Source organism: Oxyura jamaicensis, chromosome 5 (assembly GCF_011077185.1).
Source record: "Oxyura jamaicensis isolate SHBP4307 breed ruddy duck chromosome 5, BPBGC_Ojam_1.0, whole genome shotgun sequence".
Lineage (NCBI taxonomy): Eukaryota > Metazoa > Chordata > Aves > Anseriformes > Anatidae > Oxyura > Oxyura jamaicensis.
The window spans coordinates 30,965,361-30,993,126 of NC_048897.1; the positions used below are offsets into that span (position 1 = coordinate 30,965,361).

Consider the following 27,766-nt stretch of genomic DNA (forward strand, 5'->3'; position numbering starts at 1 on the left):
TGAAAAAGAATAAAAAAGCTTTAATTTAAAAATTAAATTAAAAAGAGAGAATAAGCAAGAGGCGCTTGTGCCCTTTCCAGACAATGCGATTTGTATGGCTCCTCCTGGCTGTTCCCACCATGGACGGAAGTCTTCACACCTGCACAGATCTGGCTCCTGCAGCCCAGACTAATGCTTAGAAGAGAACAGCAGAGGCTGCAGCAGCAGCTGGCCTGGAGATCCTTCAGTGCCACCAGCAAAATCATCCAGAAGGAAGAAAGGATTAAAAAACACCCACGACACCCTAATCATTTAATTCTTCGGAGAAAAGTATTAAATAATTTAAATAGCGTGAGGAAAGCAATGCATCCTCTGTGCTCCAGTGTGTGATAGCTGTGGAGCAGTGCCTAGCCAAGCTGCTCCCAGTGTGGGGATCCAGCCACAGCGGTCAGCTCCGGTCTCCTCCAGTGTCAGCCACATCCCTGATTGTCGATGGCAGCCTCTGAGCTGCTGAGAGTGGGGAGGCACGGGGTGGTCCCTGCCAGGAATTCCTCCACACGAGTGCTGGCCCACTGCGATGCTATTCCACCCATCCTGATGACTGCAGGATTTGTACCACAGCCTGTTTTCACTTAAAGCTCCTGCTAATCTCTGGCCCCCACCTCCCAAGGCATCAGGAGGCTGCCTCTGAGCTTGCTCAACAAAGATGCAGAAGGATGGCCTCCATCCCTTTCTCCCACTCACCAAAGCTCCAGGGGGAGTGTGGAGGGTTGGGAACTGTGACTGCAGAGCAGAGGCAGAGCAGGCAAAGGCACAGCTCCCAGGCCTCTTGAGGAGCCAGGCCCCAGCCTGAGGTGACCCATGAAGGCTGTCACTCCACAGCTGCTAAAACAAGGGATGGGGGGACCAGTCCCTGCGATCCCTGGCATGGTGGCGGCTCCCCATAACACAGGAAGGCTGCTGCTCTGGACAAACCCTTGGCCATGCTGCAGTGGCTTGACCCACAGACACCGCCTGTTCTCACTGATGGCATCCTCCCTTATCCACAGGCATCCTGTTGCTGCTGGCTCGGATCCCTGGGCAGGGCTATGAGGTGGGCTGGGGCAGGAGGGAGGCCCTGCGCCCTCCCTTCTCCTGGTGGCTGCTAGCGCCCCGCACCCGCTGTCCCCAGGCGTCACAGGCTCCTCTCGGCGGTGAGGTATTTGAGCGCGGCCGCCCCGTATCGCCGCGACAGGTCCTGGTGGAACTCCTCCCGCAGCGTCTGCAGGCAGCCCCGGTACCCCGCGCTCAGGCGGAACTTGGAGATGTCGAAGCTGGGGGCGTGGGGCATGTGGATCATGAAGGCGTTGGGCAGGACCAGCAGCTCATACTCCTGGGGGCACAGTGGCAAGCGTCACCATCGGCACCGGCGCCAACACCTCACTCCCCACCAGCGCCCAGCACCTTTGCCCCTCACCCACCTGCGCATCCAGCTCCATGATGTGGGACACCTTGTTCCAGCCGAAGCCCACGAAGCGCTGGTCGTACTTGGGGCAGTCTCGCCTCACTACAACGTAAGGCTCGAAGTCTGGCTGCCACGCCACGCGGTACGGCACGGTGGCTGTCCGCCACTTGGCGTAGTCCGTCGGGGCATGGCCTTTTGGCCACACATGGTACCTGTGAGGAGAGAGGGAAGTGAGACACCAGGAAAAGTGGGAGCTCCCTGAAACAAAAGATCCTCTGACCTGGCTGCGCCACAGCCCCAAGGTACACGGGTACAAAACTGGCTTCTGCCGGGTGTGACAGCCCCTTGGGTGGTGGGGCAGCTCCAGTCCTACCTGAAGGTGTAGAGGGAGCCCATGTCCAGCATGGAGAGCAGTTCTGCTTTGGATTTGGGGAAGGTCAGGCGGTAGTGCAGGGTCTCAAACGCTGGCACGATGAGAGCTGCCTTCCTGTGGGGCAGCTCCAGCTGCTGGATGGAGTTCCTGTGGTGGTAGAAAGGGTGTGAGGCCTCCCTGGTCATGACCTGTGGCCACAGCCCCCTTCCTCAGCCCCTCCACAGCTCCAGAAGGGTATTAATGGGTTTAGGCACCCTGCAGTACTGCCGTACAGGAGCATGAGGAATGAGGCACCCCTCGCAGCCACTGCTCCTTCCTCATCCACCCTTGTCTGACAAAAGACAGAGCAGGAAGGATCACACAGCTGAACACAAACCCAACCATTTCTGCACGTGAAGAACTGCTGCCCAGGACACCTCCCATGAGCCCCGTACCTGAGGTAATCGTAGAGGCCATACATCGGCAGGAAGTCAATGTCAGTCAGGAAGACGTATGGCGTCTGCGTGTTGGCCAAGGCCACGTTGCGCAGGAGGTTGATGGGGTAGAACTGCCCCTCCTTGTAGACGATGTGGTAGGCGACATTGCGGCGGGCGCTCAGCACCTCCGAGGCCTGGGCGTAGCGCAGGAACTGCTGGGCCTCCGCGTCCGACATGTACAGCGCCAGGCTGATGGGGCCTGCCCAGTGTTTGCAGATGGCCTCCAACATCTGCAGCCTGTGAAGCAGAGGGCACTGCATGAGCAGGAGCTCTGTCCTGTGGGAGTCCGGCCAGACCCAGAACAGGGTGCCTGTCAGCAAGCTGTGTGCCAGCTGAGCCTGCTTCAGGGGAACGTGGAAGGAATTTACTGTTCCCCAACACAGGGTGCTGCTCCTTGCTGCAGTGCTCCAGCGTGAGGGTGAGGAGCCCGTGTGAGAGATCTCAGGTAGCTTCGGAGTTGTGGAGTCGCCCCAGAGGCAGCAGCGTGGGGAACCCAACCACCCAACCCCACTGGCAGGTACCTGTCCATGGAGAGCTGGGCCACAAGGGTGACATCGGTGGGGTTGGGGAGGGCCAGGAACTCATACTGCAGGAAGAACAGGTGGATGCGGTGCTGCGTGAGGTGCTGCCGGCGGAAATCGTAGCAGGGATCGTCCTCGTCCAACTCCTCCAGTGCCTGCTGCAGCTGCAACACCACAAAGGTGAGGTAGAGCAGGAGACCCAGGGCGTGCAGGGGCAGCTGCTCGGGGCCTCTGCCTGCCCCGGGCTCCGGGTCAGGGGCACAGTCACCATCAGGCTCACCTGGTTGCTGGGCGGGCTGGGGAGGCTGGCACAGCCGAAGAGCTCCCTGCGCAGCAGGTTCCCATCATACTCCAGGAAGGTCAGGTAGAGGTTGCGAAAGAACTCCACATGCTTGTTCTTCACCCGCAGCTTCTTGGGCGAGTTCCAGTGGATTACCTGGGGACAGCAGCACGTCACCCCATGGAGAAGGCAGCAGCACCCAAAGTTCCCCAAGACCCCAGACACCATGCTGACTCCCTCAGAGCTCCACCTCCCGTCCTCTGTCCTTCAGGCCCTGTAATGTGTCTCCTAGGAGGAAGAGCACAGGGCCCCTATCAGGAGAATCTGCAATTCTGCCCCCATCTCAAAGGCAGCAAAACCCACCTTGAGATCCGAGACCTCGGTGTAGCACTGCTCTGAGCGGGTGTGATCAGACAGCTGCACGTTCCAGAAGCATGGGAGCCGGTACACCAGGGCTGGGTTCTGCTTGATCACCGCATTAAAAATGTCCTAGGAGAGAGAAAGGTGAGTGCACAGGAGGGTGAAGGAGCCAGCACAGTCCCCATGTGCCAGCAGTGCTATGGGAACGCAGCACAGCCGACCACCCTGGAGGAGGAACCATTACCTGATCAGCCAGCGAGGTGGAGAGCATGCTCATGAGCTCCCGCTCTGCCGTCAGCCGCCACATCTGCTCCCAGCCCAGGCGACGCAGGCGGTCCAGCAAGAGCAGGATCACCCCTGGGTGCCAGGACAGAGGGCACTGGGTCACCAAGGGAGCACAGTGGTCTGCATGCCTCCAGGTCTTGGGGCATGCCGCTTCTGTGCATCCTCCCACACAACCACCAGGACACTGCAGCAGCCCCTCGTGCCCACACAGACTCTCCTGCCTCACCTCAGCCTTCCCCAGCCTCCCCACACCACAAGCTGCCCCAGCTGGATGCTCCATCAGGGGGCAGGAGCAACCCCAGCAGCCCATGCTCACCCGTGTTGAAGCCACGTCCCAGGGCTGGCCATGGTTTGTGGTTTTTCCAGAGGTTGCCCAAATACCAGTCGCTTTGGTTCTCCACCAGCCCGATCACCTGCTTGTCTGAGGAAAAAGAGGAACACACATGTGGCCCGCCCTGCTGCAGGTTTGGAGGGCCCAAGCAAACCCACTGCACTGGTGCTGTGGCTGATGAGGACCACCACCCTGATGGGCAGTGGGCCAGAGCTCCAGCAGGTCCCAAGGGCACCCTGTCCTCACCAGAGAACTTCCCAAACACAGCCCAGAGCTCAGCGATGTCGGTGGCGAAGGTGATGTCGGTGTCCAAGACGATGACTTTGGAGAGGTTGGAGGGCAGTGCCTTGGTAAGTGTCAGCTTCATCAACCCATAGATGCCGGAGTAGTGCTTGTTGGGGATCCACGACACCTCTGGCTGCAAGGTGACACGGCCTCAGGGCTGGGCACGGCCATGCCCTTCCTTGCCTGAGCAGAATGGCTGTGCTCTGCTCCCGTGCAGAGGAGGCCAGCAGAGGGGCAGAGCCGCTGAGCAACCAGTAGGGTTGTGGGATCAGTAGAAGAGTTAACTACCCCCCTCCCCTGCTGCTCCCCCAGGACCCTCCAAGCACCTCGCTGGAAAAGAAAGGGGGGAGAGCACGGAGGGGATCAAGTGCCTGCCTTCAAGTCATCGGCGTTGTAGAAGCTGACGTGGACAGAGGGCACCATCCAGGACTGGAAGAGCGTCTGGAGGATCTGGTGGGCCACCGAGTCCGTGATGAAGTGGAAGTGGAGGGGGTTTTTCCTGCCAAGGGCAATGCAGCAGCACTCAGCACCACAGCAGGAGGAAGCAGACGTGGTCCCCATCTCTCCCACCCCTGCCAAAGGCATGTGGAGAAAAGCCACCCCTGGGGGGAAACAACCCTCCTTCTGTCCCTTTAAGCCTCATCAGTGACACAGGAGGCAGAGGGAGGACTCTCCTCCAGAACTGCTCATCTGCAAACCCCAAACCACCAAGCTCCTGGCCCAAAACATCCCTGTTACCTGTGGAAGAGGATGGATTTCACCAAGGTGACCACATCCCGGCTGGCGTTGTGTCCGGCACACACAATTGCAACGTGCAGGAGCTGCCCAGAGACAAACATTGCGCTTATGAGACTAGACCCCCCCTGCACAGGACTTTCAGATCCTCCCAAGCTCAGCCAGGGCACTGGCCTCCTGTCAGACATTCCCCATCCACCGTGGCACCATGCCAGTGTGGGCACCCACCTCACACTTGTGCACCATCCGCTGCTTGGGACAGGCCGTGCGGTTGCTCCTCTCACCCCCGGGGGGGGACCCATCCTCGGCAGAGGCCCCCCACGGTGGGCTGCCGTCGCTGCCATCCGCCTGCGCCTGTCCGAGCTGCCGGCGGAGCTCCTGGTTCTCCTCCTCCACCCGGCGCACCTGCAAGGCCAGCGCCTCCCGCTCCATGTCGCGGCTCGGCTGCTCGCCCAGGCATGGTGACAGCAGGAGAAAGCGGCCATCTGCAGGGACATGGAGAGTGGGACTTGTGTTGGACATGGCAAGAGGAATTCGATGAGGCACTGCTAAGCCAAGGAGGGACTGGGGAGGATGGGAGGACCAAGTCCCAGCCTGAGCAGAGAGGTCCTAGGACACATCATGTGTCCGGACAATGTCACAGCTCCACTCCCCCAGGCCCCACGGATGTCCCTGGGAATCTAGAGGCCAGGTACACCCACAGCAACTTGCACAGCCATAGTGCAACCCTCCCAAGGCCTTGGCCTCCCCTGCCTGCCCTGTGCTTCTCTTGAGCCGAAGAAGGTGGAGGACCCACTCACATTCGAGGCTGCCCACGAAGAGGTAGAGCCAGGAGAGGAGGACGGCCAGGATCACTGTGGCGAGCAGCAGCTTCAGCTTCACACGCCAGGAGCGCAACATGGTGGGCCGGCGGGAGCGGGGCGCTGAGGATCAGGTGGGCAGGCCCAGCCCGGCTGGCCCCAGCATCCTAGAGCCTGCAAGGGGCAGGGAAGCAGAGAGCGGAGTCACTGACAGCCCCACAGCCCTCACACGGGTGCCTCAGTGTCCCCCTGTGGGACATCCCCTGTCCTGGGCTCACTCCACAGACTGTGACAGGACGGACGCCCCTCAGCTCTCCAGTGAAACCCTCCCACAGCTGGCACCCTCCTCCCCATGCTGGGGAACCTGGACGCCCCCAGACCTGTCCCACCACCCTGGTGTGGCCTCATGGCCCTCGGAGGGGGAACTGCAAGCAAGGGAGGAGGGAAGGAGTGATTTCACTCCTTGCCATCCCACGGGCTGAGGGGAGAGCATGAGAGCTCCCAGGGGAGGAGACGCCGTCCTGCCCCGCTGCCCCCACCCCACCGTGCTGCGTGGCCGGCCTGGGCTGGTGAATGCTGCCTGCCCTTGAGAGGGAGAGCAGAGCCCTCCCCCACCACCTCCGGAGGCTGAAGGGGCCGGGACTGCTCTTGAGACACCGGCCTCAAGGACATGGCCAGGCTGGGCGAGCCGTGCAGCCCAGGGAGCACGGCCCATGAGGAGATAAGCGAGGAGCCTGAGCTCAGGACGCTGGCTCCCTTCCCAGTTCTCCTGCCAGCGGGTGTAGGGGAACTCCGGCAGTGTCCCTTGTCCCTTCCTGAAGTCCCCAGCAGGTCAAACGCCTCCCCCTCTGCTCCGGGCTGAGCACAGCTACCTGCCCTGGCCAAGCTTTTGGAAAGATCCCAAGCAGTTCAGTGAAACTCATTTCCCAGAGCGCTGGCTTAAAGGGACATGTGGCCCAAGGGCTGCTGGAGCCGAGGGGACAGCGGGGACCTGTGCACAGCGCCCTTGCCACACCACCAGGACAGCCACTGGCCCTGCAGGAGTGACTGGATACTGGGGGCTGTGTGGGGAGGAGGCCGCAGCAGTGCGGCTGTGAGCCAGCCCACAAAGAACTCTGTTTTTGAGAAGGGGGAAGCTCAAATGCAGCCAGGGGCTGCAAAAGAGGAGGGATTCCCCCTGAGATCTGCTACCTGACCCAAACAGCAGGCAGCGATGCCCACGGGACCCCCAGCGCCCTGCCTGCCCTGCTGGCCTCAGGATGGCACCACGCTGCACGCTTTGTCCCCACATCCTGGCCGGGGGAAGCACCGCTGTCCCCACGCACACAGCTGGAGACACCTGTGCCCTGGCCACACAGGGCTCCCCATCCTCCATGCCCAAATTGTCCTTTTTGTGCAGAAAGCAAGCGGTGGAGACCCATGCTGTCTGCACCTCCCATGCTGTCTGCACCTCCTGAGGAGAACCAAGCAGAACACAGGGGCAGAAAGCTGCAGAAAGCCCTGCCCAAGCCCAAGAGCCAGGTGCACAGCACAGACCAGGACCCCATGAAGCAAGAAACCACGCCGCTGTCCCGGTGGGCCAGCCTCGCTCCACGCCCCTGCCTGCCCCAGCAGGAGCCCCAGCCCCTGCCCTCAGCCCCGCATGGCCACAAAAGCCCGCGCTGCCTCCCGATGAATGGGACGGATTAGGGTCTGCTCCCCCTGGCTTACCCCCAGCCGGAGCCCATTGATGTGCAGATGTCTGAGGGGCCGCTGGGGCCTGGGGCTGAGGCAGGGCTGGGAGGGCACCGCCACCCAGGCCAGCCTAGGCAGCCCCTGGGCAAGGGGACAAGGGCTGAGAAGCCAACAGATAGGAAATGGACTTGAGTGCCAACAAAGCAGGGACAAGCTGGGGCACACAGCAACACCCCAGCCGCTTCCACTGGCTCCTTTGGCCTCCCTGCCCCACTTTGTCTGCAGCACCATGGGCCCTCCCCGTGGGGAGCAGCACTCCTTGCATGGGAGCACGCTACCGGGACGGCAGCTTTGGGGAGCAGAAGGGGACCAGGAGAAGCACCACATCCACTGGCAGGGACCCCGGAGAGGCAACCAAGGACTCCATCCCCTCTGTAGCACCCCCAGCCCTCACCTGGCCTCTCACTTGCCCCCGAGGCAGTAATTTCCTTACCTGCCTTCCCCTTCTCCTCCTCCCAGCACCTCCTGAGCCAGCTCGCAGCCCGCTGCTGCAGCTCCCTCCTGGGTCTGCCTTTCCCAATCCTCCCTTTACTCCTCCCTTCAGATCTGACACTTCCCCCCCTCCTCCCCGCTCTCAAACCCGAGCTCCCCCCCCTGCACGCCCTGCGCTGGCCCCCCTTTCGGAGGAAGAAAGAACAAACAAAACGAGATTAAATTCACTTGCTACTCAAGAGCCCCCAGCACCAGGGGCACAGAGTTGCCCAAAGTAAGTCAGGACAAATCTGCCCTCAACTCCCTGCTCCGGAGGGAGTACCCCTCCTTTGCTGCAATAAGGGCAACGTTAGGATTAATTACCCCCTGTCCAGCACCAGCCTCCTGGTCTCCCAGGGCAGGTGCAGGAGGCTTTCTCCACACGTAGGACACTGGGGGGGATGGAGGACAGCAGGGCCTACCTGGTCCTCCCTTGGCTGGCAGAGATGGGGCGCATGGCCAGCCTCGGAAGGAGATAAAAGTGTGGCAAGGATGGGGTGCGGGCTGGCCTGCACCTCTGCTAGCGACTGAGAGGGAGGAGATACTGCCTGCAGCCTGAATGATATGGACAGGCTGCAAAAGCAGCTGTAGGTGTGCAAAAGAAGGAAGAGCTGCCCACACACCGCCAGGAGCCCAGGAGCAGGGCAGGTTTGCTCCAGCCCCCCCAGGCTGGGAAAGTGGGGCTCCCCAAGGAGCACAATGTCCCACAGAAGGGATGGCAGCAGCAGGAGCGGGAGGCCGTGGCTGGGAATGCTAACTATGCGGAGATTGCCTCTACCTGCAGCTCCCCCGCGCCTGGCCCCCGGGCTGGGGAAAGCCAAAGGACAGAGCAAAGGGAGGAGCCCCTGCCCTCTGCCTGCCCTGCCAGGAGCCCACGAGGATGCCCAGAGCAGGAAGGGTGAAGTGAGAGGCAGCCACCACCACCAGCATGGAGGGATCAGGATGAAACCGCCTGCATGGCGATGGAGATGAAACGCAAATTGCCCCCCACCCTGTCAGGAAAGGGTGAGCTGCGGCAGCAAGCACGGGCCTGCCTCGCAGAGACGGAGCAGCACCAGCAAACGCAGCCCCCGAGCTGCAGGGCTGGGGCAGGCTGGGTCTCCACCCAGGCAGTGCAGAAATCACTGCCCCAGGAGATGCGTTTACCTCCCGCTCCAGCGGCTCTTGCTTGTCCTTGCAGAGCCCCTGTCGGAACAGGCAGTCGCAGCTTAATAACGCCTTTCTGCCCTGCCCAGCCCCACAGCGCGAGGAAACCCCCGGGCTGCCCCGCTCTGAGACAGCGGGGCCAAAAGCAGGAGCCCTCCCTTTCCTCCCCCAATGTCAGTGGGACCCCTCCTGTCCCTGCCCCGTGCTTTCCATCACGTAGCATGTGTACGGCTGTGGGGAGGAGATGGCAAGCAGGAAGGCAATTACACAGCCTCTACTCCCCCGGGCAACATTAAACACGCAGCAAGGGGAGAGCAAGGCTGGATACGGCTCCCAGAGACCGGTGGCCATGGCACTGTGCAGGGGGCACTGCTAGCAGCGTGGGACATGTGCTGGCCTCCCCGCAGCGCTCCCGCTTTCCCCGTGCAGCCCTACCCCTCCCTCCAGCCCACGCACTCAGCCCCCCTGCCCTCCCTCCTGTCTCCTTGCTCGCGCCAGACGAGCGTTGCCAGCGGTAAGATGAGAGATTTCCCAATACCGCCGCTCTCTATTTCCAATCCCAGCGCACGGATGCGGGGCAGAAGTGCTGTCCGCAGCAGGTTGTCCTCCCTCCCTCCCCCATACTTCTCCCAGCCGCGCTCTCCCCAGGAGCAGGGCAGCTCCTGGTTCAGCAGGGATGGGGACCGTGGCACACGGGACAAGAGGCTCTGTGTCCCCAAGGCTGGAAGAGGCTGCCAGCAGACACACAGCTCTCTCCTCCCACCTGGACTCCCCCATCTGCAGTGACGCCAGGGCAGTAGCTGGGTGACAGGGAGGGTCAGGCCAGTGGGGCGGGCAGCTGCACAAACACCGGGCCTGGCCTCCCACCTTGGGAGGCAGAGACAGGCCTGGGGACAGCCTGGAGCCAGGGCATCACGGGACAAAAGGCAGAGAGAGACCCCAGTCACCACCACCAAGAAGGGAAGAGCAGAGGAATGTGGGGTGTGCTCACACCGACCTCTGAGGCCCTAGTAGCAGGCAACCTGCCAGCTATCCCCCCATGCTCCCACAGGATCCCCTCATTTTGGCTCAGCCCCCCTGCCTTCGCCCTGCCTGGCTGGGCAGCTGCCCGGTGAGCAGTTAACGTTTAGGGAGAGGTGGCACAGGTCACAGGGTAGCCCAAGGCTTGCTCCACCATCCTGTTTCCCCCCCCCCCAGGGGCTTACAAGTAAAGAGGTGGCCAGGCTGGCCCCAGCAAGGAGCGGAGAAGAGGCACCACACTTCAAAGAGAGGCAACAGGGGGACAATCTTTTGCTTTTCGGAGTAGATGGGAGGGGACAGGCCGGTTCCTTGTTCAGCAGGTCACCTGTAAGCCATGTGCAGCAGCACACATCTGACACAGTGACATACAGCTAGGGGTCATCTCCCTTCCCTGTCACCAAAATGACTCTGCCCAAAGAGGACTGCACCAGCCCGGGGATACCACACAAGCAGTTCAGAGCAGAGCAGCTGCAGGAATTTACAGAGGCGGAAAGGAATTTGGCTAGGAAAGCAGGATTAAAAACCCATGCTCCGGATTACCCCTCCACCCCTCCTTCCCCAAGTCTTATGATAAGCAAAACTTCAGTGAGAATTTCACCTCCATTTTCACTGGAAAAGAGTACCTGTGGCAAAGCAGCCCCCATATTCTAGAAATGGGATCAAGCCACGGAGCGAGACACCAGAGCATGGACTGTAAAACAAGAAAATGTCGTCATCCCTCCACCACCACCGAGCTGCAGAGAAAATCCCAACTAAGACGAATGTTTCCCTGGGTCAGCAGTCAGCTGTGCCTCCGTTGTGGCTCACTACTGAGCATCAAGTTCTTCCCAGGCCCACGAGGTTATCATTGCTCAGTTCTGCAGCTGCACGAGTTCAGCTTTTTATTCCACAAAGATCACACAGAAAAAGCTACGCTCTCCTGAGAAAAGCATACCACACAGGGAACAGGAGCTGACGGTCACTGAAGGGTGTTAGTTGAAGCTCCCAGCTTGGTCAGAGCAAGGACTTTCATCACCAGACTGTTTCCTTTCCTCTCCCAGAGCATGAGGAAAACAGCAAGTCCAGACTGAGTCTGACATGGGCACACACCTCACTGCTTACCTCTCCGCACCTGAAAGCCCAGGAATGCATCAGGGAGCGACTCCTCTTGGCAGAGACGCTGATCATGAGGCCCTGCTAGATGCAGCCCGCTCTAGCTAAGCGCAGTAGCCCTCAACCATGCCTGTGGGGACACCGGGGCAGCAGGGCACTGGGCTGCACTCCTCTGCACATGCTGCATTTGTCCCTCACAGGACAAATTCCCCCTTCGCAGGGGAATCAGCAGGACAGAGTGGCCTGGATCACATCTCCATGTGCTAGGCACAGGAGGGACCAAGCCTGGATTCTGTGCAGGAGCACTACAAGGGACAGAAGGACCCTGCCTGCCTCGTGAAACAGAAGAGGAGCAGCATTTGGGCTGGTCTCCAACTTCCTTCCCTCTGCTGGGATTAGGTTTCTAGTATCTGCATTTCTGCTGACGACTGTGCTGCAGCTAATGGCCAGCTCTGAATCCATGAGGTTCACAGTGTCCTGGTCTCTGGACGTGCTCCGGGCACTGCAACCTGCTCACCCCGGCCATTTCCTGACACTTCTGCTGCTGTGGGCTTGCGGCAAACGCAGTTCCTGTGGTCAGAGCTGAGAGGTAACAGCAGGGTCAGCAGTCAGCAGCTCCTGCTTCTACCCAACTCTGTCTGCAGCAAGCCCCCTTTCAGCTCCAGCTCTGCTGTCAGCACAGCTGGAGCACACACCGGTCATGTCCCATACAGCAGAGGGATGGGAATGTCACTGTGTGAAACAGCAATGCCTCAAGTTTCCAGCTAGCATTGCCCAAGTGTGTGCAGCCTTCTCCCTGTTCACCAAGGTAGAAGCTGGCAGGAGATTCCCTCCAGGAAGTCTCCCTCCTCCCCAAAACACTCTTGAACAACCTACACCAGGAGCTGCTCCCCACTGGGACAAGGGAGAGCACAAACAAGCACATCTGACCAGACTTAGCCCTTACGGAGTCTGCACCATCTCATGCAAAACACCAGGTTAATTACAGCAAAAAGGAGACAAAGTGACCCCAGCCACCCAGGACCAGCACTCTGCTTGGAAAAGCCCATGACAAGCATGATACCATCCTCCCCGCCAGCTCCGAGAAAATGCCAGGGGCAGGGCTCTGAGCCAGGCCCCCAGGTGCCTACAGTGCCTCGTCACCCGCAGAGCTGGGTAAGTGTTTTTGGCTGAGTAGTTATTGATTGAAAACTGCAGCTTCCAGACAGCTCAGAGCTATTTGCTGCTTCACGACAAGTTTTGGACAAGAACAAAATGCTTTGTTTTCCAAGCAAAAAGTCTCATTTTGCATTGTTTTGCCTGAAATTGAGCTGTGTTACATTTAAAAGAAAAGATAAAAAGGTACCTCAAACTGGGTTGTGGGTTGTTTTTTCCTCCAGCTTTTCATTTTGGGCACTAAATCAAGCAATTAATTATCTGCTCAGTTCTGCTCTCCAGACAAGCTGCGAGCATCACAAGCCGAAGGGATGGAGTAGCTCTGCCTAAGCAGCAGCACTGAGGTCGGCGCTGATGTTTCCTGTACCACAGGCTCTGTTCAGAGCTCGGTTCGAGCCCTCCAGAGGCCAGCAAGCACTTGCCTGGAGAAAGGACAGTGGGGTGCTGCGCGATAAAGGGGTGAGAAGCACAGCCGCAACCTGGCCTCTTCCACTAGAGACTGGCCCAAACTGGGAGTTGTGTTCAAGCAGCCACTTGCATCTTCCTTGCCCAGAGCTATTCCTGGCATTGATGTCCTCAGTGTCCAAACAGGGCTGAAAGCAGAGCTCGTCCACTGAAGAATGGAACAACTGCACTATAAATAGCAAATCAGGATGGCTCAGGACAGGCTCTGCCCTGCCCTGAGGGAGGCTGTTAAAAAATCCAAGCAGCAGTAGTACCATCCAGTCAGAGTGCCCTGGGCACTTTATAGCCCTGAAGTGATACCTGAGCCACAGAGATGCTTATGCATTGCAAATAGGCTCTGACACTGGAGGTAGAGCTGTTGGTCAGGCTAAGAGACTGCTAACTTATCTGCAAAAAAGCACACGGGGCATTTTGCAAACTGGAAACTGAAGAAGCAACCGATAGGGACAAAAGGATGAGAAGTAAATCCCAGTGGGAAGGTGGTTTCCAAAGCCAAGGGGAGAAAGAAAAATGCTCCCAATAGCCAAATTCCATGTTGAGCCTTCCCAGCACTCCTCCTCATCTCATCCTGCTGCTCACTATCTATCCATCCCTGGTGTTCCTCACACTGCTGAGCCAAATCCTGAACCTCAACAGCAGAAGACAAAGGCAGGGAAGGAAAAACATGCCTTGACTCAACCAAGCAACAGATAAGCTCAGGATAAAAGCTCACATCTTCTGCAAACCGCTGGAACCTCTACAACACCCAGCCCACACCAAGAGTGGGACAGATGAGAGCACAGCCCACCTGGTGACCGTCAGGGTTGAATTCACCTCCTACCCTCAGGACGTCTCATCCTTCCAAGCCATACCCCTGTTCTCTTTGCCAGTGCCTCCACGTGGAGCAGGAAGCGCTCAGCCTTCCCCTTCACACTGACAGCATCTGTCCTATAAAGATGTCCTCATCCTCCACAGACGAGGAAACCAGTAACCTCATGCAGCCCTGCCAAACACCAGCCTCCTGCTCCCAGCAGGGAGCCCTGAGCTTTCAGCAGCACAGGGATCACAGTGCTGCAGCGTGGCTCACTTGGGCAATAAGAGTACAGGAGTGACAAATGGGAACACGGGGAGAGGTGTACGCACACAGGGAAAGCACAAGACCCAGACCAAATCATCCAGCATATAAACACACGTGCCGGGAAGGAGTTGCTTCCTCTGCCAGAAAGCGTTGTTTTTTTGTGCCTTTTTTTTTCCTGTCAGAATCGGAAAACAGCACTCAAAAAAATGTTAAAGAAAGCTTTCTGCTGCCAACCGTGAAAGAGCCTGGTGGAACTGCTTTGGAGGACAAACAGCAAGCAGGAAAATCACAACCCCTCACTTTACTGCTCCTGCAACGCCCAAGACAGCCAGGGCACAAGAAATGAAGACAGCCAGTACTGACTACAAGTCCACCCTGAGAAGTGCAGAAGCCCACAACTCACTTCCCTCCGCCTGCTCCCTGTCTCCCTTCTTCCTCTTGTGCCGCAAGCAAGAGGAGAGGGAGAGGTCTTGAGTGTGGCCAAGTTTCCACTTTAGGGAAAGAAGCTTGATAACTGACTGGACAGGATGCGAGCACCCATTGAGGAAAAGGATTAGTAACCCCCTAATCTGTACATTTTGGAGTCTAAGCACTTTACTTTGCTCTCTAATTAAACCACAGAGTGCAGAGACTGCCAGAAGGGGTAGAACAAGGAGGAAGAAGGAGAGGGAACAGAGGCTGTGGCTTAAGATTCCTTGTGGCTTAAATGCAAGGTGGGGGGGGGGGTCACTGGTAGGGATGTATTTCACCTCAAGTTCAGGCAGGACTGCTTCACATCCTGCTGCCTCCCCTGAGGCAGCCCGTAGCGGGGCTGAGGGCAGGCTGCAGAGGAACCTGTACCATGTCCTGGGGATAGCAGAGGACGGAGAAATGGGCTGTAAGACAGGATGAAGCTTTACCTGAGGCAGCCTCACAAGTTCATTTGCCCCCTGGGAAGCCTCATGAGCTCCAAGCCACATTTGTGTCTCCTCTTCCCAGACCCGGCTGCACAGAAGTGCCTTGTTTCAGCACTTATCTGGCTCCAGGCTGGGAGGGGCTGGTGCCTTGCTGCCCTGGCACCCACACAGCACGTTCAGCTCTGTGCTGGGCTCATTAGGGGCTCCCTGGCAGGAGAAACCTTCCTGGCACAGGTAAAGAGGGAAACCATTTATCACAGCCCATGACAAACAAAGCAGTTCACATAACGTTTCCCTCGAGCTCTGCTGAGGCCCACGTGCCTACACTGAGAGGCGGCAGCAGGCCCGAGCCCCGCTCCTTGCTGCTGGTGCTGCGGCACGCAGCGGGGACAGCCTCACTAGGAAAAACTACCCAGGCAGCAGGGTCAGAGGCACTCTGGGCTGCCCCACACAACCATGTGCTGGTGGCACGGCTGGGAACGGGAAAGGTTTCATCTCCCAAAATGCTCAGCCTCCAGCTCTGCCCCACCACACCAAGGGGGGTGCCGGGGGCAGCCTGTCACTCCTGCATCCCTCTCTTCCCTCGCTCCTATTCTTTGGAATTCCTCTCTTCTGTTTGCTTTGTTTCAGCCCTCAATGAACAGGAAGAAAAGGGAAGGAGCCTTGACAAATCCGATCAAGGCGCAGACATGCTGAGGCCCCCTCCCGCTGGCATGCCAAGCCCTGCACTAATGAGGGGTGGAGGAGAGGCAGCTGCTGAGAACAGTGGCCCCACAGAAACCCTTGGTGTAAGGGACAGAGCGAAAAGAAGCTGCTGGAGCAGAACAACACTAGCACAAGCTCTCAGCCTTCAGAAGAGGGTCTTCCAATTTCCCTTGGCCCAGAGACCTTGCTCCTCAGCCCCAGTCCCAATCACTGGCTGCCCACTAGACTAGAAACAAGCAATAGACCACACTAGGGTTGGGTGAGAAGGATCCAGATGCACACATTCACAGAAGTTCAACTGAAACAGCCACAGAGATGGGACCACATTTTGTTCCAAGGATTCCTGCAGGAATCTGGTATTTCTCCCCAAGAGCTGGCCCACAGGGACTTACAAGTGTCAGTGTTGTCTCCAGAGCCTCCCCACTGGTCCCAAACACCACACGTCCAGTAAGGAGGAAGCCCACAGTGCCATACAATTATCCCCAGTTTACCGATTTGGATACAGAAGCACGAAGAGAAGAGAGCACACAAAACGTGTCTACTCAGCAAGACAAATAACCAACCTTTGGAGGCTGCCAATGTTGCAGGAGTACCTGGGAATGGCTGGAGAAGCTGGCAGGGCCTGGCGGTGGCTGAGGACCACCCTCTAACTGGGGGTTCTCAACTTGAGGGGCAGACAGCACATCGTGGCTGTACTTGAGGGTTTTGCAGCTTGCTGTCACCTGAAACCTGAAAGACAGTCACATAAAGAGCTACTGGATAAAAGAGCTGGGGGCCAGGCCCCGGCACAGCCAAGAGCGTTATAAATCATAAGCAGCACCACCCAGCACCATGATCCTGTCCCTTTCCTCCAGCTTGCTACAAAGCAGAGCTCAGCGTCACCTGAGGCTACCCATGGGAGAATATCTGAGTGCTGCAGATCAGTGCCCCATCCTGCAGCATGTCTCCTCACACAGAGCATGATGGTTGTGCCTTTGCTAGCACTTCTGGGGACGCTCCACTGCAACACACACAAGTGCTCACACCAACTCTTGAGAAGGAGCCGGGTGAGGAAGACAAGTTCCCTGGCCCCCTCCCAGATGACAGCAGCAGCAAGTGTTGAGCTTGTAAGGCAGTGAGGGGATTAACTATCACGTCCAGTAACCCGAGCCCCTGCAACATACCCTGGGCAGTCCCAGGGGTGGGTCAAGAGTCTGTCCAGATAGAGGCAGAGCCCAGAGAGAGACAAGATAAAAGCAGAGAGGAGGACAGAGAGAGAGAGAGAGCAGAAAAAAACCACCAAGCCACTTGCACTGCTGGGAGCCAAGAAGCACCCCATACCTGCCTGCTTGGATGGATAAGCATCTTCAAACCATGTGCCAAAACAACTTTCTGGTCTGCTCCACCTGCTTTACAACCCCGAACAGAGTGGTGAGTGACCCACCACAGCACCCACTGCACCTCTCTATCCATAGCAAACCCCAGGTCGGCCTGGCACTGCATAACACGAAACCAGGTAGGCAACATCAGTCTCAACAAGGGCAGGTAATAACAACAACAGCACGACAGCTTCCACCTGAGCAGTAAAACCCAGCAACTCCAGTGAAGAAATACATCACCGTTGCCCAGCAAAGCCCTCTTGCAGCAGCAAAGCCTGATGCTACTTCTGCTCTGCAAGTCTCCCATGGTATCTGGCTATGAGGTGGCAGCCAGTGATGGAGGACACAGGAGGGAACCCTGCTGCACACATCAGTAACGAGATGTCTCCTCCATCATCCCCACTCTGATCTGTCAGCTCCCACCTCAGACCAAAAGCACCTGGAACACGGATAGAGGGAATGGGATATGAGCCAGGATGCAGAAACAGCCTGGCCCAGGTCCCCTTGCAGTCACAACCCTCCCTCAGGTGTTCCCAGAGCCCTGCATTTACAAGGGTCAGTTCAGCAGGTAAGAGTCAAGCCTCTGGCACCCACCTGGACTAGGAAGCAGAAGCTGCCAGGAGCACGGCTGCGGCGTTGCAACAGCTGAGGGCTGGATACCAAAGGCACCTTCAGCAGGGGTGGCACTGAGCGGGGAGAGCCGGGCACGTGTCTGCCACACAAGGCAGCACTGCCCGACGCGATCCTCCCCAGCCCTGCCAGGAGAAAGCAAACTCCCTGCAGGGACGTGGCAAGAGCCTGACCTCCAGGGCACAGCCTGCATCTGCTGCAGGCCACCAGCAGCTGCCCTGCTCACCCTAACGCAGCAGCACCGCCTCCCTCAGCGCCCGGGGAGCTGGCCGAATCTCTCCCTTGAAGCGTGTCCATTAACCCAGGCCGCCAGAGAACTGCGTGTCCAGAAGTTTTTTCCAGCTGCATCACATGGTTATTAAAAGATATTGCCTCCCGCTCTCAGCCTTAGCACAGGCAGATTTGGGAGAGGCCACACGTTGCCAAATGAATCAGTGATGGGAGTTATCCGAGCAGCAGCCCAGGGCCCTAAACAGCTTGCTGGAAAAGGCAGGAGGCGGTCATGATCTCACAGCAGGGCTTCACACACGTTGCCAGACATGCTGCTCCTCCTGGGAAGCCAGTCTCTCTTGCAGCCTTGGCTAAGCTGGAGAGGGCAGCGGCACCCTGACAGAACAGCAAGAAAATGCCCCCAAGTCAGAAGGCCCATTCAGCCCACTCTCCCCACACACATACTTCATCTTGTTTGACCTGGGTTTCCCTTCCCCACAGACTACTGCTTCAAGCAAAAGACCCGTCAGCAGCACTGCAGGAACTCGAGGACTACAACAGCCAACATCCCCTCCTAGCTGTTGCCTTTCCGGGCCCCAAGGGGGCTGTAAAAGATCAGGGATGTGAGCAGTCACCCCCCAGCAATGCCACGCTTGGAGCTTGGTGCAGTTCCTTGCCCTTGTCTCTTCATTTCGGCAGAGAATTGAGGCTCTCCTGAAGGTGCTGGCCTCCAGTGAGATGCCATGAGTGCATCAGGCCTTCCATTCTAGGCAGGGCTCATGTGTCAGGGACTAAAATACTCTCTGTACATGCATCAGCCCACAGGTTATTTGGAGCTAGTCACAATTTAACCCCAGCCATCCCGAAGGCTTGGCTGAGCTCACCCAGAAGCAAAGAAAACAGGCCGACACACCACAGCATGGGGCTGAGCAGGGCAGGAAGGTGGAGACAGGCCCCCAGGCCTCACACTGCCGAGCTCTTCCCCCTAGCCCAGCACGCCCCATGGCCTGCATTAGGCACGGTTTGAGCAAGGCTTCTGTAGGACGAGCTGCCTCAGACCCACGGCACTGCTCTGCCTGGGGTCAGCCTCCCCACGCAGGGTGCAGCCTTGCAGACCTGAGCCAAGAGCGAGATGCTGGCAGCCAGGCAAGCTGGACTTCAGCACGGCACCTGCTGATGGGCTGGCAGAGCGCGTGCTTTTCTGGTGTGCTTCTTTTCCTGCCGTTACTGCTGAGCCTGCATCCCTCATCAGAGCAGAGAAACTGCTTGGCCTCGCTTACAGCCAGGGGGCTTCCAGCAAGCACCAGCCTTTGTCACCCTGACCAGTAAGTGCTAGGAAAGCCAAGGCAGTTGAAGTCTTGCCCAATCTCATGGGCTCCCAGCAGCTTTGAGAAGCTGCCTCTCCGACAGTGCTCCCTTGCAGCTTATTTACCATAAAAAGGCACCGTGATGCTACTCAAACGGTCCTCCAAACTCGCTCACTGCAGGAGGGAGACTAGCAGAAAGGCGGACAGGACAGCCAGCGGATGGGAGGGAGCCACGGGACAGGGAGGGAAAAGGAAGCGTCTGCCAAAAAGCTTCTCATTAGGGGAAAGAGCCGCACTATCTAGCGATGCTGTTCAGAGTAGCCCAAGGACTTTGTGCATCAGGCTTCACCTCTGGCTGTGGACAAGCTGTCTCTGGCAGCCTCCTCAGCAGCCAGCTCTCAGATTGCTGTCTGGCAGGGCCAGAGCTTCTCCTTGAAGGGCAGCAGCTCCGGCAGTCGGCACTGGATATGCCCCTAGAGTCACTGGCAGTGCGTATGCCTACCGTGAGCAGGCTGCTCTGCAGGCCTCTATCATGGGCTTCAGGTGCAATCCCACCCCACTTCGGCACACACGCTAGCAGCTCCGCCACTGGAGCGGCTCACAGGTAGTAACACGACATGCAAATGGAAAGTTGGGTCTAACCCACGCAGTTCTGACTAAAAGGTTTTCTTTAGCACCAGACTGTTTGCCAGCAGTATCTCGTGCCCTTCACGAACTCAGCCTGCCGGAAAACAAACCCTCAGGGGAAGGGGGGAGAGATCAGAAAGGATAAAGTGCCTGCCCATGCAGCCGTAATCCTCACGGTGGAAGCCGCAGGCAGACACTGCGCCCATTGTGCAGAGGTAACCGGACAGGAGGAAGGAGGGGTAGCTTGGCAGAGCTCTGTTTGCACTCAGGAGGCTGCAGAACGCCCTCCCTGCCCGCCCCATGCTCCCTCAAAGGCACCGCGCTCCAGCACAGAGGTGTGCAACTGCTGACCTTTGCACCGCCAGGCTTGCCATGGGGCGGCTCGGGGGCACTGACCACAGGCGTGCTGTGGGCCAGGCGGGCTCAGCACAGGGTGACCGGCCACAGCTGAGCCCAGCAGAGCTGCAGCGTGGCTCAGGGAGGGTCTGAAGGACCTAGCAAAGGCATGGGCCCTTTTTCTGCAACAGGCTGCAGCCAGGTGCATCCCACACCTATAAAACGGGTTGCTGCTTAAGCACAGCAAAGACACAGCACGAGCAGGGCTGTGCGAGTCCCTTGCACCCATAACATGCAGGAAGGAGCAGGGTGGCTCTGACCGCAGGGCTCTGACCATCTCCCTTCCTCCAGCCCCACCAGTCCAGAGCAAGGACACGAGTTAGAAGGGGAAAACGAGGCTGAGAGGCTCCCACCCCCAAGATCCCCTTACTGTTTCTATCTGCTGCCTGCTGTATGGACCCCTTGGACCCCACAGCCCATGGAGTTCAGCACGTTGGGAGCTGGGGGCTGCTCCTGTGCAGCCTGCCAGGTGCTACACACCCAGAAACAAAGTCCCTATCAGCGGTGAAAAGCTGGCCCTCGGCTGCGTGCCACAGGGAGATGGATCTCTTGTGGATCCCTGGGGGATCAGAGCTGAGCCCCCCGAAAGAGACCCCCCCAGCTCACCCCCAGCTGCTGGCAGAGGCACCCAGCAGCACCCACACAGCATACCTCATCACATACCCGCCACCCCACGCTCCCTCCTTACCACCACCGACAGCCCCTTTTACAACCAGCGCTGCCGCCAGACGTAACAGCCCCCCGCGGACCCCTCCGCCAGCTCTCCGGGCGGGCAGGCTCCCCTCACCGGAGGCACCGAGCACCGGGCAGCCCCTCCCTAACCCCAGCCCCCCGGGACCCCCAACCACCGGGCACAGCTCCCCCCGCTGCCCGCCCGGAGCCGCCCCGCACCTGCCGGGCCCCCACCGGGACCGGGGCCACCGCCGCCGCCGTGCCTTTAAACCCCCGCCCCGGCGCCCACGGGGCGGCCGGCGCTGGGCGGGCCGTGCATGCGCGGCGGCTGCGGGAGGCGGCGCGGTGCCATGGCGGCCCCGGCCCCGTCGCCGTCCCCGTCGCCGTCCCCGTCGCCGTCCCCGTCGCCGTCGGCGTCCCGCGGCCCGGCGTGGCGGCTGCGGCAGCTGTGCCAGCGCTACCAGGACTACGTGAGGCGGCACCCGGCCGCCACCGCCCAGCTGGAGGGCACCGTGCGCGGCCTCTCCTACCTGCTGCCAGGTGCGGACGGGCCCCCTGCCCCCCGGTGCCGTCCCCGGTGCCGTCCCCGGTGCCGTCCCCGGTGCCGTCCCCGGTGCCGTCCCCGGTGCCGTCCCCGGTGCCGTCCCCGGTGCCACCCGCTCTCCTCCCTCCGCAGGTCGCTTCGCGGACGCCCACGAGCTGTCGGAGCTCGGTAGGTAGTGGCGGCCCGGTGTCCCCGTTGGCCGTCACCGGGTGTGAGCCTGGGGCTCTCCTCGCCCCTCTCCTTCCCCTGCGCCCCGTAACCGCGCTGTGCTCGCTCCCTCGCAGTGTACTCTGCCTCCAACCTCCTGGTGCTGCTGAACGACTGGATCCTGCGGAAGGAGCTGCAGCGGAGCCTGCCCGTGGTAAGGCCGGAGAGAGTGGGAGGAGGAATCGGGACGTGGGTTTCTGCCTAGCAGGAGCCGTGCGCCCAGGGGATGCCCACAGAAACTTACAGGGCCCTGCTGCGGACTCTCCTAGCTGCCAGGTACGCAGAGGCCAGAGGCAGCCGCTGAAAGCGTGCTAACAGCAGCCCTGCACCGTAGCTGCTGGCCTGGAGGAGAGCACTCCCAGAGCACAGAAATCAGGCCCTGATTTGCTCCGGGAGCCCCACCGCTCTTTTTGAGGAGCGCAATCACTGAATAACCATTCCTGCTCTGATTTGGTTCCTTGGAGACTTCCCTTGTGTGGGGGGTTGAGCAAAGCAAACATAAAAGCACCTGGCTGCCATGTCTCTTTTGCAAGAGCCCCAGGTTGGCTTTCAGCACTTGTTAGACCCTGTGGGGGAAGGGGGAGGAGGGTTTTTCTTTTCCTCGATGTCGCAAGCTTGCCTGCTGAGTGGGTTTGGATGTGGGTGGCTCAGTGTCAGCCCGCGCAGGCAGCTCTCTGGCTGGGACATCAGGTACGTAATGACCAAAAATGCTGAAGACTCGATTCTCTGGGTGTTAAGGGATGAATGTGGGGTGAAGAGGATTTCAGCTGTATTTTCCTTATTGATGCTTTTCAAGTCATACATGCTCTGCCTTGTGGTGGACAGCACCAGCATGTTCCTTTGTGGGGAGCAGGGGCTCAGGCCAGAAGAGTCCCTGCCGGCTGTGACAGGGTTCATGCCTGGGATCTAGGCTCACGCTGTCAGTTTGTATTTAGCAGGTATTCACGCTGGAGTGGCTGTGGACCCTGGGTTCCTTTTCTTGTGTTCCATGTGTGCTGTCTTCTCAACTCTGACAAGGGAGGAGGTTCATCATGCGCCCCAGCTCTAGAACAAGGAGGAAGAGGGGATTTTACCATTTGGGCACTGTGCCGCAATCCAGGATACTTGTTAAGCTGTTTAGTTGGAGTAGATAGCAGCCTGACCTACAGCTGTGAAATTCTCCCTGTTTCTGAGGTAGCAGCTCCATTGAATATTGTGATGTCTTCTGCCCCTGCTTGGAGGTAGAGAAAAGGGTTTGCCTGTAGCCTCTGGCTGTAGGAGAAGCACCATTTCTTGTTTCTGAGGCTGTGACTTCCAAGGCCATCACTTTCTTAGCTCTGAGAGTCCCACCAGTTTGAGCTGTGTGCCTGTCCCTTTTAACTCACAAGCAGAACCTGCATCCTGTCCCCCTTCCTCCCCTTCTGTGTTTTGCAGTCACTGCCCCAGCAGAAGCTGCGGACCTGGCTGAGCGTGCTAGAATGTGTGGAGGTCTTTGCAGAGATGGGGACGGCCAGGATGTGGGGGGAGATGGGCCGATGGACCATCATTGTCCTCATCCAGCTGGCTAAGTAAGTGCCGCAGGCGGAGGGGAAGGGGCTGTGCGTGCTGGAGGGGACTTGGCATTACCCCAGGATAAAGGCCAAGCAGGACTGAGCTGCTGATCCTTGAGGCTGGGGGAATTTGGAATCCTGCAGTGTGCTGGATGCTGTGCTGGAAGGGGGCGCTTACCCTCTTGACAGTTCCCTGAGCAGACCTGAATGTTCCCCTGTTCTGGGGATGTCACCTTTTGAGCGCAGCTCCATAGCTCGGGATTGAAGTCTTCTGCATGTCTGCCCACAGAGCCATCCTTCGCCTCCTGCTCCTGCTGTGGTACAAAGCTGGCATCCAGACATCTCCTCCCATAGTGCCGCTGAACAGGGAGCAGCAGCAGCCTCTCCATCCCGAAGGTGAGCCCTCAGTGCTGTCACCGGTTTGGCATCTGCTGGGCCGCGTCTTGTCCTGCTCAGAGTTTCTAGGGAGCTGTTCAGAGTTCAGCACGCAAAGCTGCGCTGTGTTGTGCTTTCCTTTCCACCCTCCCCGGAGCGTGGGTTGGTTTAGAGACAGTATTGGCCTACAGTCTGAAAGGAGGGGCAGAAGGGTCTAAGCCTGGAACCACAGGCTGAATTGTGGATCAAGCTGTCCGCTGGCCTGATGGTGAGGAAAGAGATGCTAGGCCTGGACGATGTCAGGCAGATTTACCTTTTCACCCTCTGAAAGCTCTTGTGTAGTGTTAGTCCTTCAGTAGGTCAAACCTTCAGGCTGGTCTGCTTGCTGCAATGTAGGGAAGGGTGCTGCCAGCTCTGGGTTCAGATGTGTTCCTTTGGAGCCTCACCCTGTGGCTGTTTTCTCCCACAGACATGGAAGGCAACTCCTCAGGGAAGGATCAGACCTATGTTGGCAGGCGTTCTAGCCGTGTTGTGCGGTCTCTTCAGAACAGTAAGTAGCTGAGCCTGTTTTCTATCCTTGTCAGAGCTGTTTCTGCTCTGTGCCCTTTATGTGTGACCTGGGTGTGGGCAGTGAAGAGCAAAACCTGATCAACTTGTATGGGGGCATATCCTGCCAGTTGCTGGGCCCTGTGGGTGGGGGGATATCAAAGCAATGGAAATTCAGGCACATGGTGCAAGACCAGCACTTAGAGTTGTCTTGTCCAAAACAACCTGCGCGGTGGAGACAACCCTCCAGTGGGGTAATGATTTGAGGAGCATGGATCTTAGGAATATCTCTCCCTGCTGTGTCCCCTGGGGAGGCAAGCTCTGAGGGTGCTGATCAGCTGCAGCAGCTGGAGAGGGGCAGCCACAGCTTTGCTGTTGGTGCTTCTCTTCAACCTCTCCCATGCCATACCTCATGGTGCAGAAAGCACCTGACCGAGTCGGGTGGCTGTAGGGAGCTACTACTTGTGTCAGTGACCTGATCTTTTTGTTTCAGCTCCGTCCCTGGAGTCCAGGCACTGGGGGTCCCCCCAGCAGAGGGAGGAGACGCAGAGCCGAAGAGCAGAGGAGATGAACCAGCCTCCCACCCCCCTGGGTCTCCAAGAAACCATTGCAGAATCGATCTACGTTACCCGTCCTCTGCTTCACTGTATCCTGCCCTGGCTGCATGAGGGCACACTCTGTGCCTTGGGTGCCAGCAGAGGGTGCTACGGGCTCGTCCAACGAGCCCTTGTGTAGGGTGGTACCACACCACGCTCCTGTTTTCCTGCTGCTGCCCTGCTTGTGCAGGGCTCTTGGGACTCCTCCCTCCTCTTACATCTTGACAGCCAGTGTCACCAGCTTGAGCTGTGGGTGCAAGTCCTCCCGTTCCTTGGGGCCCTCCAGCACTGCCTCGGAGTGTATTCTCCTGGGCTCTGCAGAGTTTTCCTGGTACCCAGGGGATCACTTGTCTGCGTGCCTCTTGTTAAGCATCTTTGGTTCTTTCTATTCCTTGACTGTGCATTCCTAGTATTGAGTTTAGGCGTATGGGGCCAGAGATCATGGAAACCCTGGCTCCTCTCAGCAGTCCTGGACATTTCAAGGTCAGTCTAAGATGCTTGAAGTTGGTGGCTGAGCATCATACTTCCCCCTGCTCCCAAATCCAGGGCAGGCCCTACTGACATATGCACAGGGGCTAGGCCTGGTTTTTAACTGGCAGATTTGCACTCTTAGGTATTTTCTACAACACTTGCAGTACTCTCTGTTCTGTACTGCCCATCAGAAAGCTGGTGCAGACTGCTCAGCATGGAGCTGCAAACAGAGGGCACTTTCTTTTTTTCTGTTGGCTGCTGTTGCCTTGAGTTAGCTCTCTGCCCTTCTCCTTCCAGTCTGAGCTTGCTGAGTGATCTGAAAGACCTGAACAGGCGAGAGCGAGCGGAGCTGAGGCGACGAACCATCCTGCTGCTGTACTACCTGTTGAGATCTCCTTTCTATGACAGATACTCAGAGTAAGGGGCCCCTGCTGGGCTTTTGCTGAGAATTTCCCTTTTAATAGAAATAGCATTAGGGGACTGGGTGACCAGATCTGAAGAGTTCTGGGTGCCTTGGCCAGGTTAATACAAGCCCTTGCCTGACAGCTGCCGTTGCTGTTAGTGCTCGCAGCAGCTGGGACAGATGTCCCACTGGACTTGCTCATACTTTCTCCCTTCCTAGGGGCAGGATCCTCTTCCTCCTGCGCTTGTTGGCTGATTACGTGCCTGGACTTGGCTTTATCACACGTAAGTGGGCCCTACTGCTGTATCCCTGGTTCTGTTGGGTGGAGAAAAATCACAGGAGCTGTCTAGAATGTTCGTAAATGAGTTTACTACTTGAGGAAGGAACTGAGAAGTCCCTGATGGTTAGCAGCAGTTCACCTTGTATTAGTACTGGTGTTGTTATAAACTGGAACAGAAAAAAATTAATCATTTCCTCTTGCAGGCTGCAGAGCTTTGTCTCTGCCACCTAGGTCTGTTCCCCTGGGCTGCCTTTCTGCGGCTGCACCAGTGCACCACAGCCCTGTTTTGCAGCCAGCGCTTCTGCACTCTTTTCTTTGATCCCCGGTCTGCAATACAGATGTGAGGGGTAAACAGTTGCCTAGAGGTATTGACCCAGCCAGGGATGGAGTGTAAACCAAAGGGCTGAACCAGGTCTGTCTTCTCCTAGTCCTTTGCCTGAGGATCCCTTTATCATGGGCCAAAATTTCACTTCCCCCTCTTCCCTGCTGATGTGAAGCGGTTCATGGCAGCGATAAGGCATTAGATTAGCCTGGCATTATGGGTCTGTCCTTTCTCTGAGGAAGTCACAAAGCTGGCTAGCTCAGGAGCCACTCCTCTAGTTACTGATTTCAGAGAGGCTTTGGAGCCTGCATTAATCCTTGTGCCAGCATAAGCATTTTTGCTCTACAGCAGTTCCTTCTGTGTCTGCACCTGCCCATTACTGCTGAGTTGTCTGCCTCTTCCTTGTGCCATGGCTGTGTCCTCCTGACTCACTGTACGCAGGTTTTCCCCTGGGGCACTGCAGAAGCCCTTTCCCTCCAGACCTTGGACACGTCAGCACTGAGGGAGCGATGTTCCACACTGTACCTGTGCTGACCATATTTCACGCACCTCTTGGTCCTGCTCTAATCTCTGGCACTACCGTCCAGAGTTGCCTCCCTTCTTGGCAAAAGTACCTATTTTTCTTGGGTTTCTCAGAGTTTTGGAACTGTTGGGTACACAATGAGGAGGGGGTAGCTACCTCATATGCATACAGCTTCAAATTCTTGCCTTTACATGTGCGATCCCTCTGTTCTCTTGTTTCAGGGCCGCTGATGGATTACTTACCTGCCTGGCAGAAAATCTATTTCTACAACTGGGGCTGATGAGAAAATGATGATTCTTACTTGCGAAGATCATGGCTGGATGTTTCTAAGGAGGGCAAGCAGGCTGGGGGAAGGGGTGTTGCTTATGATTAATTTTCAGTTAAATCATCAATGAGAAGCTCCTGTTCTGAAGGGTGGGGGGGGGGGGTATGTAATTTTTAAACTGATCTTACTGAATGATGGACGCTACATGTGCGGAGAGACCCTGGCCACCTCTTTCTGTGGACAGTGCTGTGGCTGCAGTGATGGTGACGGGACGACCTTTTTTAAGCACTTGATTTTTTTTTTTTTCTCTTTTTGTACAGCTGCACTATAATAAAGCCGGGTAGCGTAGTGATTTTTGGAGAGCATTGTCTCCCACCTCACGGCGCTGAGGTTGACCTGCACCCTGCTTATGTTGGCTGCGCCTGGCCAATCTGCTTGGAGCGGGCTTGTCTGTCAAATAAACCATCTGAACTGAAAGAGCTGAGCTGAAGGACCTCCTTTCCCTTGCTTGACAGGGATTCCCTTGTGTCTTCTGAGTCTGGTTGCCAGCAGGTCTGTCCCTATCAGAAAGAGCAGCTTTTGCAGTTGTCTACTCAGGGATATGCTTTCTGTTTTAATATCGTCTCTTAGAGGCTTTTTGCTCTGGCCTGTATGCTCAACTATGACTACCTGTAACTCCAGGTGCCTGCTTCAGCCCCTGGTTTCCTGCCAGTTTGCAGGATGCTGTGCTAGCACCTAACATGCTAAAAGGGTTTGCAGAATGGCTGCCAGCCAGTGCTCAGGGGGTTGGCCAAGGGTAGAGAAGAGAACTGGAGAGATTAATTCAGCAAATGCTGCTGTGCAGCACTTAATAAAGGGTCCAGCTGAGGCTTGAAATGCTATGGACATCTTCTGT

The 27,766-nt window shown here is 57.8% G+C and overlaps 2 protein-coding genes across 10 annotated transcripts; one reads left to right on the top strand and one right to left on the bottom strand.

Moving 5' to 3' along the window:
- Window positions 1-21,140, bottom strand: LARGE2 (LARGE xylosyl- and glucuronyltransferase 2). Of its 9 annotated transcripts, none has more exons than XM_035328273.1 (17): window positions 21,030-21,140; window positions 16,174-16,339; window positions 5,870-6,043; window positions 5,298-5,554; window positions 5,073-5,155; window positions 4,710-4,833; window positions 4,296-4,467; window positions 4,035-4,139; window positions 3,678-3,790; window positions 3,437-3,562; window positions 3,074-3,229; window positions 2,794-2,951; window positions 2,231-2,509; window positions 1,797-1,943; window positions 1,440-1,635; window positions 720-1,351; window positions 1-666 (listed from the first exon to the last, which is right to left on the bottom strand). In XM_035328273.1, the coding sequence occupies exons 3-16, from the start codon at window positions 5,967-5,969 to the stop codon at window positions 1,154-1,156; spliced, it is 2,214 nt and encodes a 737-aa protein (XP_035184164.1). In that variant the 5' UTR covers window positions 5,970-6,043; window positions 16,174-16,339; window positions 21,030-21,140; the 3' UTR covers window positions 1-666; window positions 720-1,153. The 9 variants fall into 9 exon arrangements, with proteins under 9 accessions (XP_035184164.1, XP_035184156.1, XP_035184157.1 ...); XM_035328265.1 differs by having other exon boundaries at window positions 2,794-2,957; XM_035328266.1 differs by lacking the exon at window positions 21,030-21,140 and adding an exon at window positions 17,563-18,235 and having other exon boundaries at window positions 2,794-2,957.
- On the top strand, window positions 21,119-27,348 carry PEX16 (peroxisomal biogenesis factor 16). The gene is made up of 11 exons (XM_035328275.1): window positions 21,119-21,350; window positions 21,487-21,522; window positions 21,639-21,715; window positions 22,975-23,108; window positions 23,380-23,486; window positions 23,935-24,015; window positions 24,505-24,657; window positions 25,018-25,090; window positions 25,376-25,495; window positions 25,701-25,765; window positions 26,828-27,348. The coding sequence occupies exons 1-11, from the start codon at window positions 21,128-21,130 to the stop codon at window positions 26,884-26,886; spliced, it is 1,128 nt and encodes a 375-aa protein (XP_035184166.1). The 5' UTR covers window positions 21,119-21,127; the 3' UTR covers window positions 26,887-27,348.
- The last annotated feature ends 418 nt before the right edge of the window (window positions 27,349-27,766 follow it).